Source organism: Trichechus manatus, unplaced genomic scaffold (genome assembly GCF_000243295.1).
Source record: "Trichechus manatus latirostris isolate Lorelei unplaced genomic scaffold, TriManLat1.0 scaffold00090, whole genome shotgun sequence".
Taxonomy (NCBI): Eukaryota; Metazoa; Chordata; class Mammalia; order Sirenia; family Trichechidae; genus Trichechus; species Trichechus manatus.
The window spans coordinates 10069906-10081521 of NW_004444026.1; the positions used below are offsets into that span (position 1 = coordinate 10069906).

Sequence of the window (11616 nt, forward strand, 5' to 3'; positions counted from 1 at the left end):
GGACCACAAACTGGATATTGTGAGTGTGTCCTTGGTACGTTGGGCCTGAGCCAGGCACAGATTCTTTGTTCCTTCCTTCATTCTGTTGTAGGACTCTAGAGGAGGAGAGGGGACAAGGTCTGGCTGCTGGGGTCAAGGAACGTGAGAATGGCATCATTTGAGCCTCATGCAAGGCCATGAGCCGCTGCCTGTGGGTAAGGGAGGAAGATCTAAGTAGTGTCTGATGTGACGGCAGCGACCTTGCAGGTGGCAGGAGCTTTGGAGAGAGCGGCCAGCCTGTAACATGACCCAGCAGGGAGGCTTCTGTTGCGTAGGGCTGCTCCCTTCTCCCATCTGCAGGAGATTCCATCTGTCTTGCTTACTGTGTGGCTCTTCGTAGCTCCTGTCACATTGCTGTCCTGTGCAACAGGTAACCATGGAAACCATTTGACTATAAAGTAAATTCCAAACTCCTTAGCAAGGTATTCAGGGCCTCCCATAGTCTAGCCCCCAACCTGCCTCTCCTCCAGCAAACATTTATTGATCATCTAATGTACCAGCCAGTCTCCTAAGTCCCGGGCCACCTGTCCAACCGTATCTTACCATTGCATTACTCTGCACACATACCGTCCAGCCGCAACGTCCTGTTTGCTCCTGCACATTCACATCGCCTCAGCCAGAGTTCTCTGCTTCTCCCTGCCCTGTTTGCCATTTTTTTTTAAAAAAAAAAAAAACTAAACATACGTACGTAGCTAAAAAATCAAATAGTGTAAAAGAGATTATAGTGACAGCTCCATTTCTTACTGATTGAAGACTGTCCCTCCTTTTAGATGAAGTTTAAATGTCCCCTCTTGTGAGCATCCTTTCCCCTTTGGGTGTAATCTGGGGGTCTGAGTCTTTACACTGTTGGCACTCACTGCTGTAGCCTATTCCAATAAGTGATGTTTGGTGCTATGGCTTCTATTCTGAGAGGCTGAGGAATTTGGCTATGGTTGTCTTAATGGAATTTGTATTTTGTACTGAAATGTGTGGTGGAGGCCTTTCATTTGATTATTTTTCCCTAGAAGCGGCAGTGCCCCCTGAGGCATGCCCCGGTGGACCCTGAATGTTTCAGGACTGTGTGTCCGGAGAGTATGAATGACAAGTGACATGAACTCTTTCCAGTCCAGGCCCCACACCTTAGAGGCAGCAGGTTCCAGGAAGGTCAGATGGTGACTGGTCTGTTCAGAAGGGCAAATGTGAACTTTCTGGAAAGTGGGACACCAGGGGACGTAAGTGTAAAGGCAGGACACCCTTATGGTTCTCACATGTATGAACTCACTTTCTTCCATTCTCTCACCCCCACCCCACCCACCCCCAAAATCGGGGTGGCCTGAAAACTGAAGGAAGCCTAGGGCTTCTTATAGGTGGGGTGGGGGAACTGAAGCAGACGTAATTTAGCTGGCTATGTGTTTTCAACAGGCCTCATTATTTCTTTGTTTTATCTTGGTAAAAAGACAAAACTGATTTTTTGACTGATTTTCCAGAAAGCGGAACCTTTTGCTTGCTCTGAAGTAGCGATTCTTAACAGGGGCTTTTCAGAATAAGCTAGGGAGCTTTTTTCAAAATGTGTATGCCTGGAACTCCCCTTATACCATTCTACCCATGTGATTCCCTTTTTGGGGGGAGGGAGGGCAATGATTACTTTTTTTTTTTTTAAACATGGAGTTTTTTTGTTTTACTTTGAATTTATACAGAAAAAGAAGATGTGATAAAATGTATCAATACTGCATACCAAGGCTTTATCCGAGATGATTTCTATTTTCAGATTTCTTTTCAACCGCGTGACATCTGAATTTTTCTGTGAAGCATAGGACATGAATTAAATAAAACATTTTTAGATTTTTACGTTGTTTGAATTTGTCATTTGCATGATACACTCATGAACAGAGGTATATAAATATAGAATATATATAGACATACAAATACAGATATAGATATACAGGTATAGTATAGGTGGAGTCTCTGAGTGATTCAAATAGTTAATGTGTTCGGCTGCTAACTGAAAGATTGGATGTTCCAGTCTATCCAGACGTGCTTGGAAAGAAAAGCCTGGCAATCTACTTCAGAAAAATTAGCCATTGAAAACCCTGTGGAGTACAGTTCTGCTCTGACACACATGGGGTCACCATGAATCAGAATTGACTCGTCAGCAACTTGTTTAAATCGGAGGGGAGAAGGTGGGAGACCCATGTAGGTTGGGCTTTTATTGCTAGAACATAAAACCTGTTGTTAAGTGCCGTCGAGTCGATTTTGACTCATAGCAACCCCATGTGATAGAGTAGAACTGCCCCATAGGGTTTTCTTGGCTATAATCTTTTTTTTATTGCCCTGAGATACTCTTTTGTGTGTATGTGTGTGTGTTTTAGATGAAGGTTTACAGAGCAAATTAGTTTCTCATTAAACAATTAATACACATCTTATTTTGTGACATTAGTTACCAATGCCACGATGTGTCAACATTCTCCCCTTCTCTATCTTGGATTCCCCATTTCTATTCATCCAGCTTTTGTGTCCCCGCCTGCCTTCTCGCCCTTGTCCCTGGGCTGGTGTGCCCATTTAGTCTTGTATACGTGGCGGAGCTACGTGTATTATTGTTTGTTTTATGGGCCTGTCTAATCTTTGGCTGAAAGGTGAACCTCGGGAGTAACTTTAGTACTGGATTAAAAGGGTGTCCAGGGCCGTACTCTCGGGGTTTCTCTAGTCTCCGTCAGGCCAGTAGGTCTGGTCTTTTTTTGTAAGTTAGAATTTTGTTCTACATTTTTCTCCAGCTCTGTCTGGGACCCTCTATTGTGATCTCTGTCAGAGCAGTCAGTGGTGGTAGCCGGGCACCATCTAGCTGTGCTGGACTCAGTCTGGTGGAGGCTGTGGTAGTTATGGTCCATTAGTCCTCTGGACTAATCTTTCCCTTGTGTCTTTGGTTTTCTTCTCAATGACTACTTTTGAGGAGTCATTTTTCTCTTGCTGGTTCCTGAAGTTTAAGAAGAACAAGTTTTCCTTTTGATATATTTTTCAGAAAGTATATTCATATGTATGTATGTATATTTGTGTAATAATATACAAAGAGAATATATATATGTATATCTGTATATACACACCCATACACACATATATGTTCTCTGTGTATATACACTTTTCATTTTTGCCAGTTTAGGAGATGTAAAAAGAATGTGCTTTTGAAAGTTTGAACTTGTGAATAAACTTAGGTGTGCTTCAGAAAGCCACAAGTCTTACAGTTCGCCTTAGAGGATTTTTTGCATTCCTCCATCCTTGGTTAATGAGTGTGATAATGATGCTGGATGGATGGACTGCACATGTTCATTTTTGATGATTATTATGTGCGTTTTCAGACGGCCAGGGTGTGATTGTTGAAAGCACTATGAAGAGTCCATCTTCTGTAAATGAGCATAATAAGGGAGTGGGCCCTGAGTGAATAATGCTGGTAGTCTTGAACTAGGAGGCTGAAAGTTTTACTGTGCGTGGTGTTCCTTGATGTGGTTTGAGTTTCTTCATGCGTACTGTGCCTCCTAGGATTTTGGAAGGTGAAACAGGGCTTTCCGAGTCCTAGATGGGGTTGTGGTTTTACTCCGGAAGACAATCTTTTCCACAAAGCCCTGTGCCAAAAAAGCCTCTTCCTCTTGGCCTTATGCTCTATTTGTGGCTTGGTATTTCATTGTGGGAGGACTCTGTGTAGGAACAACCTCCTTTGCCTGATACTGTCTTTCGTGGGTGGTTGTTGATGGGAGCTGGCCTTGGCGCTTCTTGAGAGAGTCATCAGCAGACCCCAGTGTAGTGGGAACACAGTGCTGTGGGTGGCTGAGGGGTGGAAGTGGGAGGCCACTGTGAGGGCTGGAGGGTAAGGCCTTGCTCCTGTGGTGAGCAGTGAGGCTTGGAAGATAGGGAGGAGGCCGGGGTTTGGCCCTGCAGTTTGGCTTAGGCATTTTAGTGTGGTTCCATTTAGTGACCTTCAGTGCTACTTGGGAATAATTGGCGAAAGGATAGAATTACACTTACCAATTTGATTTCTAATTCAGAAGCAGATATTGGGTGGCAGATGCTAATATTATTTGACATTTTTCTAGAACTTTCTAGGTGCCTAAACCTGAAAGGTCTACAGTTCGAACCCACCAGCTACTCCGCGGGAGAAAGATGTGGCAGTCGGCTTCTATAAAGACTTTCCGCCTTGAAAATCATATGGGTCAGTTCTTCTTTGTCCTGCAGGGTCCCTGTGAGTCAGAATTGATTCGAGGCAAGGGATTTGGTTTAAACCTTATTTTCTTTCTCTGGGAGAAAGTCTGGAACAGAGGTTCCTGAGTAACCTTCTGGAGCTCAGACACTGGTTCCTGGATTGTATTGTTAACCAGAAGTTCAAGCACCTGGTTCCACCCTGAACCGCGAGCCCCATGCGGGCACATCCCTGCTCAGTGTCCCCATTGCTGGGGCAGCACCTGACTAAAAGCAGGAGCATAGCAAATGCTTTCAAATGGATGAATGAATGGAATCTGCATTGTTTTCTCCTGGTCCTGAAAGTGCCATGGTAGGTGCTACTGAGTCAATTTCTACTCACAGCGACCCCATGTGATAGAGTAGAACGGCCCCACAGGGTTTTCTAGGCTGTAATCTTTATGGGAGCAGATCACCATATCTTTCTCCCCTGGAGCTGCTGGGTGGGATCGAACTGCCAACCTTTTCATTAGCAGCTGAGCGTTTAGCCGTTGTACCACCAGCGCTCTTAAAAGTGCCATATGTACTTTAAATATGGAAGTTTTTTTTTTTTTTTAAATATATATTACCACCTGTTTTTTATTTTTACGAAATTGAGAAAAGGAGAGTTAGGAATCACCAGCTGTCTACCGGTCTGGTAGGAAGACAGTGTCTGAGAGATGCTGCAGGGGCCTGGGCTGGGCCCAGGGATCCTCAGCAGGACCCTCAGGGAGGTCTGATGCCTCTCTATCAGGCTCCCTTTCTCCTTTCTCTTTTCTGGTCTGAGATCTGATCTGTGACTTCTTATCCATATGGTCTTGGGCAAGTCCTTTTCCTCTCTGGGCCCCAGATTCCTGTCTGAAGAGGCAGCGGCCGGGCTAAATGAATTCTCTCCTCAAGGGCTCACGTTATATGATCCTGTGAGTAAGAATGAAAAGCTCACCTGGACAGAACACACATTTTCCACTCCATCTCTTCCCTCCTCCCCTCTGTAAGAGAACAGGTAAGCAATACAGACTTTTCCTGTTTTGTTCTCTTAGGTGAGAATTTAAGTAAAGGACCAACCCCGCACTCCATTCTTGGCTTGCTGGGAGTTCATACCAAAACCCAAAAAACACATTGCTGTTGAGTCGATTCTGACTCATAGCAACTCGATAGGACAGAGTAGAACTGCCCCATAGGGTTTCCAAGGAGGGCCTGGTGGATTCGAACTGCCGACCTTTTGGTTAGCAGCCAAACTTTTAACCACTATACCCCCAGGGTTTCCAATTAAATGAAGACACAGAGTTTGTATCACAGTCTTTGTTTAACATAGAGTCCTCCTCTAGGATCGCAATTCTAAAGCTGGAGGGGGCTTGCCCTGGGTCACAAAGTGAGTGACAAGAGTTTCCTGATTGCCAGTGCACTTCCCCTGTCGCAGCCCCTTTCAAAGTGAACCCAGTTGCACTAGTTGGTGTGAAGTGACACTGAGTCATTTGCAGCACAGGGCCACTCTGCTGACGTACCACGCCCTAGTTCAGGCCTTGCCCTGAAAACTCCTGTGAGGAGTGCTGAAGGGGTCTGACACCCAGAGCTGATCGGTGCACTTCCTGCCTCAAGGTTCACTGTTGGCTGCAGTGGTGTTTTCCAAAGTGTGTTCTGCAAGGAGTACCTAGTTACCAAATGAAAAGGTCTTCCATTGCCGAAGAAGCTTAACCCCCCAAAAAAACCAAACCCATTGCTGTCGAGTCAATTCCAACTCATAGCGACCCTGTAAGACAGAGTAGAACCGCCCCATAGGGTTTCCAAGGAGTGCCTGGTGGATTCAAATTGCTGACCTTCTGGTTAGCTCTTAACCACTAAGCCACCAAGGGTTTCCAAAGAAGCTTAAGAAGGGCCTTAAACAGGCTTCTTTCCTGGAGGGCTTCCTGGAGCCTTTAATATGCTAATGTATATTATGAATTTCCAAGCCAGGGTAATTAAAATACAAAATATGGAAATTTATTATAAGGAAATGGGTGGAGGGATGCAGCTAGGCCTTCAGAGCAGGAACTGAAGTCCCAACAGGAAAGCTGTTTGTGAAAGTTGGTAAAATTCTGTCTCCGTTGTTTTTTTAATCTGTCCTGATTCATTTTCTTTTTCCTTCTCCCCACCCTCGCCCCCCTTTTCTCCTTCTCTGGTCCAGAAGGTACATAGAAAATGCCTAACCCTCATTCTTTACATTTTACGGGTAGAGCCCCCAGAAAAAGAGACTAAGTTGATGAGGTCTCAGGTTCTGGCTGCTGCCCACTTCTCACCCACCTGCCCTTGGCCTCCCTCTGCCTCTCTTCTGAGGAGGCTCCCATGACCTTGGCACTGACTCCTGGTGCAGCATTTGTTACTCCAGGCCCCTCTTAGAACTCCTCGTTTGGCCCACCGGGTGGTCCGTGCCATTTTTCTCTTGTCGTATGATCATGTACTTCCCTGTTTGCTTCCTGGTCATTCTTTCCATTGTCATCTTTTCCTCTCTGTATCCCCGGTGCCTGACCCTGAGTGGGTGCTCCGTGCGGGCAGGTTGCACAACAAGGGAAGTTGCCGTGGGACAAAAGGGCTCTGCCCTCCAAGTTTTGTCAGTGTGGCTGTGGTGGACCCAGAAGGTCTTGATAAGACCCTTCTCTGCACTCACCAGCCAGCTGTCTCTGTCTCAACCGTGGGCTCCAGGATACTGACTGGCCAAGTGTCATTAAATGTGGCCTGACCTTGGGTAGACCACTCCCCAAGGACAGAGAAATCCACAAAGGGCACAATGATACTCTGTGGTCATTTTCTTTTCTGTAAGAGGGTTGTATGTTTTGGTTCAATAATATTTACCCCTCTTCAAATGCTCTGCCTCTAATATTAAAAAAGTGGAGGGGGATGCTGAGAAATCAATCCTACATTTTCATTGTAAGTCTCTGGCCAATGTCAACAGATTTGTGAAGGAGAGGCTTTCCAGATGACTTCACATGTATAGAGGGCAGGGGAGAAGAGGAGAGGAGACCAGTAATTATTTACTGCCAACCAGTGCCAGGTGTTTTACATGATTATCTCCCTCAGTCTTCCCAACAGCTCTCTGAGGTATTATCACAGATGAGGACAACCAGGCTCCAAGATTGAGGAACCTGTTCGAGGTCCCTGACTGGAATTCAGATTGATGTCTGTTTGGCTGGCTCCAAAGCCTTGGCATCACATACCCCACTATTTCCTGCCTCTTCCCCCTTCTCCTTCGCCCACTCTCCTCCCCTAACCACTCCCTACTCGAGTAACCAAAGATGAATCATCATTTAACTGCCAAGGCTAGATGGAGAATGTTATTACAAAATGTTAGAGCTGAAAGGAGCCCAAATGGCCATTTAGTGGTTCTCCAAACTAAGCGATGAGCAGAATCATCTGGGGAATAAAAGGTTTTGAATCAGTGGATGTTGGGGTGGTGCCCATAGACTGATAGTTTTAAACGTTTCCCAGGTGATTCTGATAATCAGCCAAGTTTAGGGACCACTGCTGTGATCCTCCCCTTCATTTTCCATTTGAGGACAGTGGGGACCAGAGAAACGAGATGCCCTTAGCCAAGGCTACTTGGCTCTAGTTGGAGCCACAGTCAGGTCCTGAATGCAATCTCTCAACTCCTGGTTCAGGGTTCTGCAGATTTTCTCACACTTCCAGCCGTGCTTGCATGGGGATCTTTTATTTCTGTCTGTTAGGCCCCAAGGAAGACCTTGGACTGGAGACTGGTCTTGCAAACCCTGGTGGGAAGGAGATGACACCTTGTCCCAGGCTGGAAGCCAGGGAAGGAGGAGGTGATCCAGGAGTGAGGCGGGGCTTCACCTACCCATAGAGAGATATTGCTGCAGGCCTTTCCCTAAGGCTTGGTGGCCTGTCCTCTGAGAATGTGACCCGCATGAGCCACCTCTTACTGATGGACCCAAGTTAGACCCCCAGGGACAGACTACCTTCACAGACCCTGGGCTTGTGAAATGTGGACTTTATATCTATAGAGAAAGATCTAGATAAAGGGCGATAGGAAGGACAGGTAAGTCCCAGAAAGCAGGGCTCATATTTAGGAAAGGTAGCTAAGAAACATAGTGCCCCCTCATCCTAGCTGGAATTCTAAGTTGTGTTTGTTTGTTCATCCATTCATTCTGCAAGTATTTGTTGGGCTCCCACTAGGAGCTAGACACTGTCCTAGGCACTGGGGATCTTCGGTGAGTAAGACAGATGCAACCTGCCTTCATGGAGCTTACACCACTGGAAGGTTATTTATTAGAACCACATTATTTAACCTTCATTTAGCCTCTTGATGAATCCTTTTCTATTAATAACGTTAATGATAGTAATAACACCACCACCAAAAAAACCCACTCCTACTGAGTTGATTCTGACTCATAGTGACCCTGTAGTACAGAGTAGAACTGCCCCATAGGGTTTCCAAGGCTGTAGTCTTTACAGAAGCAGACTGCCATATGTTTTTCCAGTGGAGTGGCTGGTGGGTTTGAACCCCTGACCTTTCGGTTAGCAGCCAAGCACTTAACCACTGTGCCACTAGGGCTCCGTAATGATAGTGATAGACATGTATTATATCATTTAACTTTCTTAACTATTTTCTCAAGTTGGGAAACTAAAGCTTAGGGAGACTACATGACTGACTTGTCCAGGGTTACACCATCAGTGATGGAATCTGAGCTCAATCCCAGTTCTCTCTGATTTCGAAGCCTGAGTTCTTGGCCACCATATTGTACTGTCTCCTCTGCTCTGCTCTTGCCTTTATTGGGGCAGTTATAAGAAAAAGGTAAAATACGAAACTGTATTTGTTCTAAAACGAGCAGTTTGAAACATCTTTTAGAATTTAGTGCTAGAGAACCTTTGCCTTTCCTGAAGAAGCAGTTTTGTCTCTTGCTTCCCAAAACGAGCACTTGTCCTTTTGCACACTTCCTTTGGTCCAGCCGGCACAGTGGAGGTTTCGAGACAAGTATTTAGGTACCCCCTTGATTGGCCCATTCCCTTCCTCCTTCTTCCTTTGGTCTTATTTGCTTATAATGTATCTTCTGTTGTAAACTGCCTTCAAATCCTTTTTGAAAAGGTTAGAAGAGAAATCAGGTTTTTTAAAAGTGCAGGCCTGTTGATACCCTCCATTCCCACCGGGCATTCACCAGGAATATGGTGCCTGGTAGGTAGTCTTTCTTGCCCTTTTTTTTCAAGCATGAAAATGCTCTTTCTTTTAGGAAATGGTGATTGTAATCGAGGGTGGTTGTAATTATTGCATATACTGTAATTGTCGTTTTATGTCCTTTCATGGAAAAATAAAAAACTGGCAATGGTGTGTCCATTTTTATTGTGGTTTTACTAGTAGGTGAAATCTGGAAGTCGTGTGACCACTAATTTAGGTTATTGGTTTCCACACTGTGCCTCTGAGCCCTCAGGTTCCTCAGGGGTCCCTGTCTTGGAGGGTGAGAGGGAGGCTCAGGGCCCTTTGCCCCTTAGTCAATCAGAGAAGCCCTTCTTCTATTTTGTATACAGGTAATACCCAACTTATGGTGAACCACACTTACAACTGCCTTTTTTTTTGTACATCTTATAGTTAGTAATATGTGCTACATACAGTGTTGAAGCACTTAATTTGCTGATGTCATCATATCTGTAAATTTGTATGTAATGTTTCCAAACCCCTAAAGACAAATAAATACTTGATTTATAAAGATACAGATAATAAAAGGCAATAATAATGAAAACTAAAAAAAAAAAAAAATGAGGTATTCAACTTACGTTAGGACTGACTGATGACGGAGTTGTTGGAACAAAACCTGCATTAGGTTTTCTGGATGGTTTTTTTCTGGAAAGAAAAGGATGTACCTGCCAAAAGTTGGGGGTCCTCTCCTCTAGGCTGTGTGTGTGCTGGGGATGGGGAAGGGCAGATGCTGCTGCTACTTTTGAGGGCTGAACCAGGTGGGTCTTTCCCTGGCAAATATTTCTTACTCAGTCAAGTGCCTGGTGTGACTGCCCTCGAGGAGACAATACTGTATATCTGAGATTAAAGACAAGACCGTTTATATTTTAAGTGCTAACTTGAAAAGACAAACTGTGAAAAAGGATTTAGAAGTGATCAGGGAATGAGGGCTAGAGGATTTTGGGGAGATTTCATGGTAGAGGCTGAGCAGGAGGTTTCAGGTAAGTGAGGATGGAGAAGATTTTGGAACCAAAGTGGTAGCTGCACAGTAATAATAATACTGATATTTCTCTAGGACTGAGTTTACTAAGGTTTTTCACGTGCATTGTTTCATTTGATGCTTGCAACAACTCTGTAGCCCCCACTCCCTGGTCTTCAGCTAAAAAGTTGAAGCTTCTGTGACCCAGAGAGGTTAAGGGATTCATCAGAGGTCACACAGCTTGCAAATGGCAGGAGAGGGCCTTCCTACTCCAAATCCTGCCCACCCCTCTCCAGCCCCTCACCCCGGCTTAATGAGATCTATGTGAATGTGTGTATATGTGTGGGGGATGGGGCGGTTGGGGAGTACTACAGAAGGGATAGAATGAAAATGTTCCTTCACCAACAAATCCTTAAAAAAAAAACCAAAGCAGTTGCCGTTGAGTCGGTTCCAACTCATAGCGACCCTATAGGACAGAGTAGAACTGCCCCATACGGTTTCCAAGGCTGTAGTCTTTACAAAAGCAGACTGCCACATCTTGTCTCCCGAGGAGCAGCTAGTGGGTTCGAACCACCAACCTTTGAGTTAGCAGCCGAGTGCTTAACCACTGCACTACCAGGGCTCCTTAAGAAATCCTTAAAGCTAGGAAAATTGACTGTTTCCTCTCTCTCCCTTCTGGGCTCCCCTTTTCGTCTTTACTGGCCTCATTAACACCCATTTTATTGTTTTCTCTTCTCTCCCTTCCCCAGACACGAATGCAGAGTCTGCATCCGGATCCCAAAGCCCAGTACACAAGTGTATATGGAGCCCTCAAGAAAATTGTTCGGACTGAAGGCTTCTGGAGGCCGTTGCGGGGCATCAACGTGATGGTGATGGGCGCGGGGCCGGCCCACGCCATGTATTTTGCCTGCTATGAGAACATGAAAAGGACTTTAAATGATGTTTTCCACCACCGAGGAAACAGCCACCTAGCCAATGGTATTTTGAAAGCATTTGTCTGGAGTTAGAAAGCTCTCCTCTTCAACAGACCCTTTCCCAGGGCGCTCTTCCCCGTGACCCAGCAGCCTAACGCCTCGTCTTCGGCTTGCTTATGAATAAAGAACTCTAGCGTTGTGTGTGTGCACCCACCCAGATACACACACACACACACACACACACTTTTTTTTCCGTTCCCCTCCTTCACTTTCTGAAGCCTGGGGAAATTGGTGACAGAGGTGTTTCAGTTTTTCTTGTTGTGTGGGTTTTCTTTTTTTTTTTT

General features: G+C 45.3%; 1 protein-coding gene across 4 annotated transcripts in view; it reads left to right on the forward strand.

Annotated features, from left to right (window-relative positions):
• SLC25A37 (solute carrier family 25 member 37) overlaps positions 1 to 11616 on the forward strand; it is a 62700-nt gene that overhangs the window by 26757 nt on the left and 24327 nt on the right. For all 4 annotated transcript variants that reach the window (XR_002824942.1, XR_002824941.1, XR_002824943.1 and 1 more), the window contains exon 2: positions 11108 to 11336. Coding sequence is in view for 1 of the 4 variants with exons in the window: in XM_004382133.2 (XP_004382190.1) it covers positions 11108 to 11336 (229 nt within the window). In the remaining 3 variants the exon portion in view is untranslated. The remainder of the gene's footprint in view (positions 1 to 11107; positions 11337 to 11616) is intronic.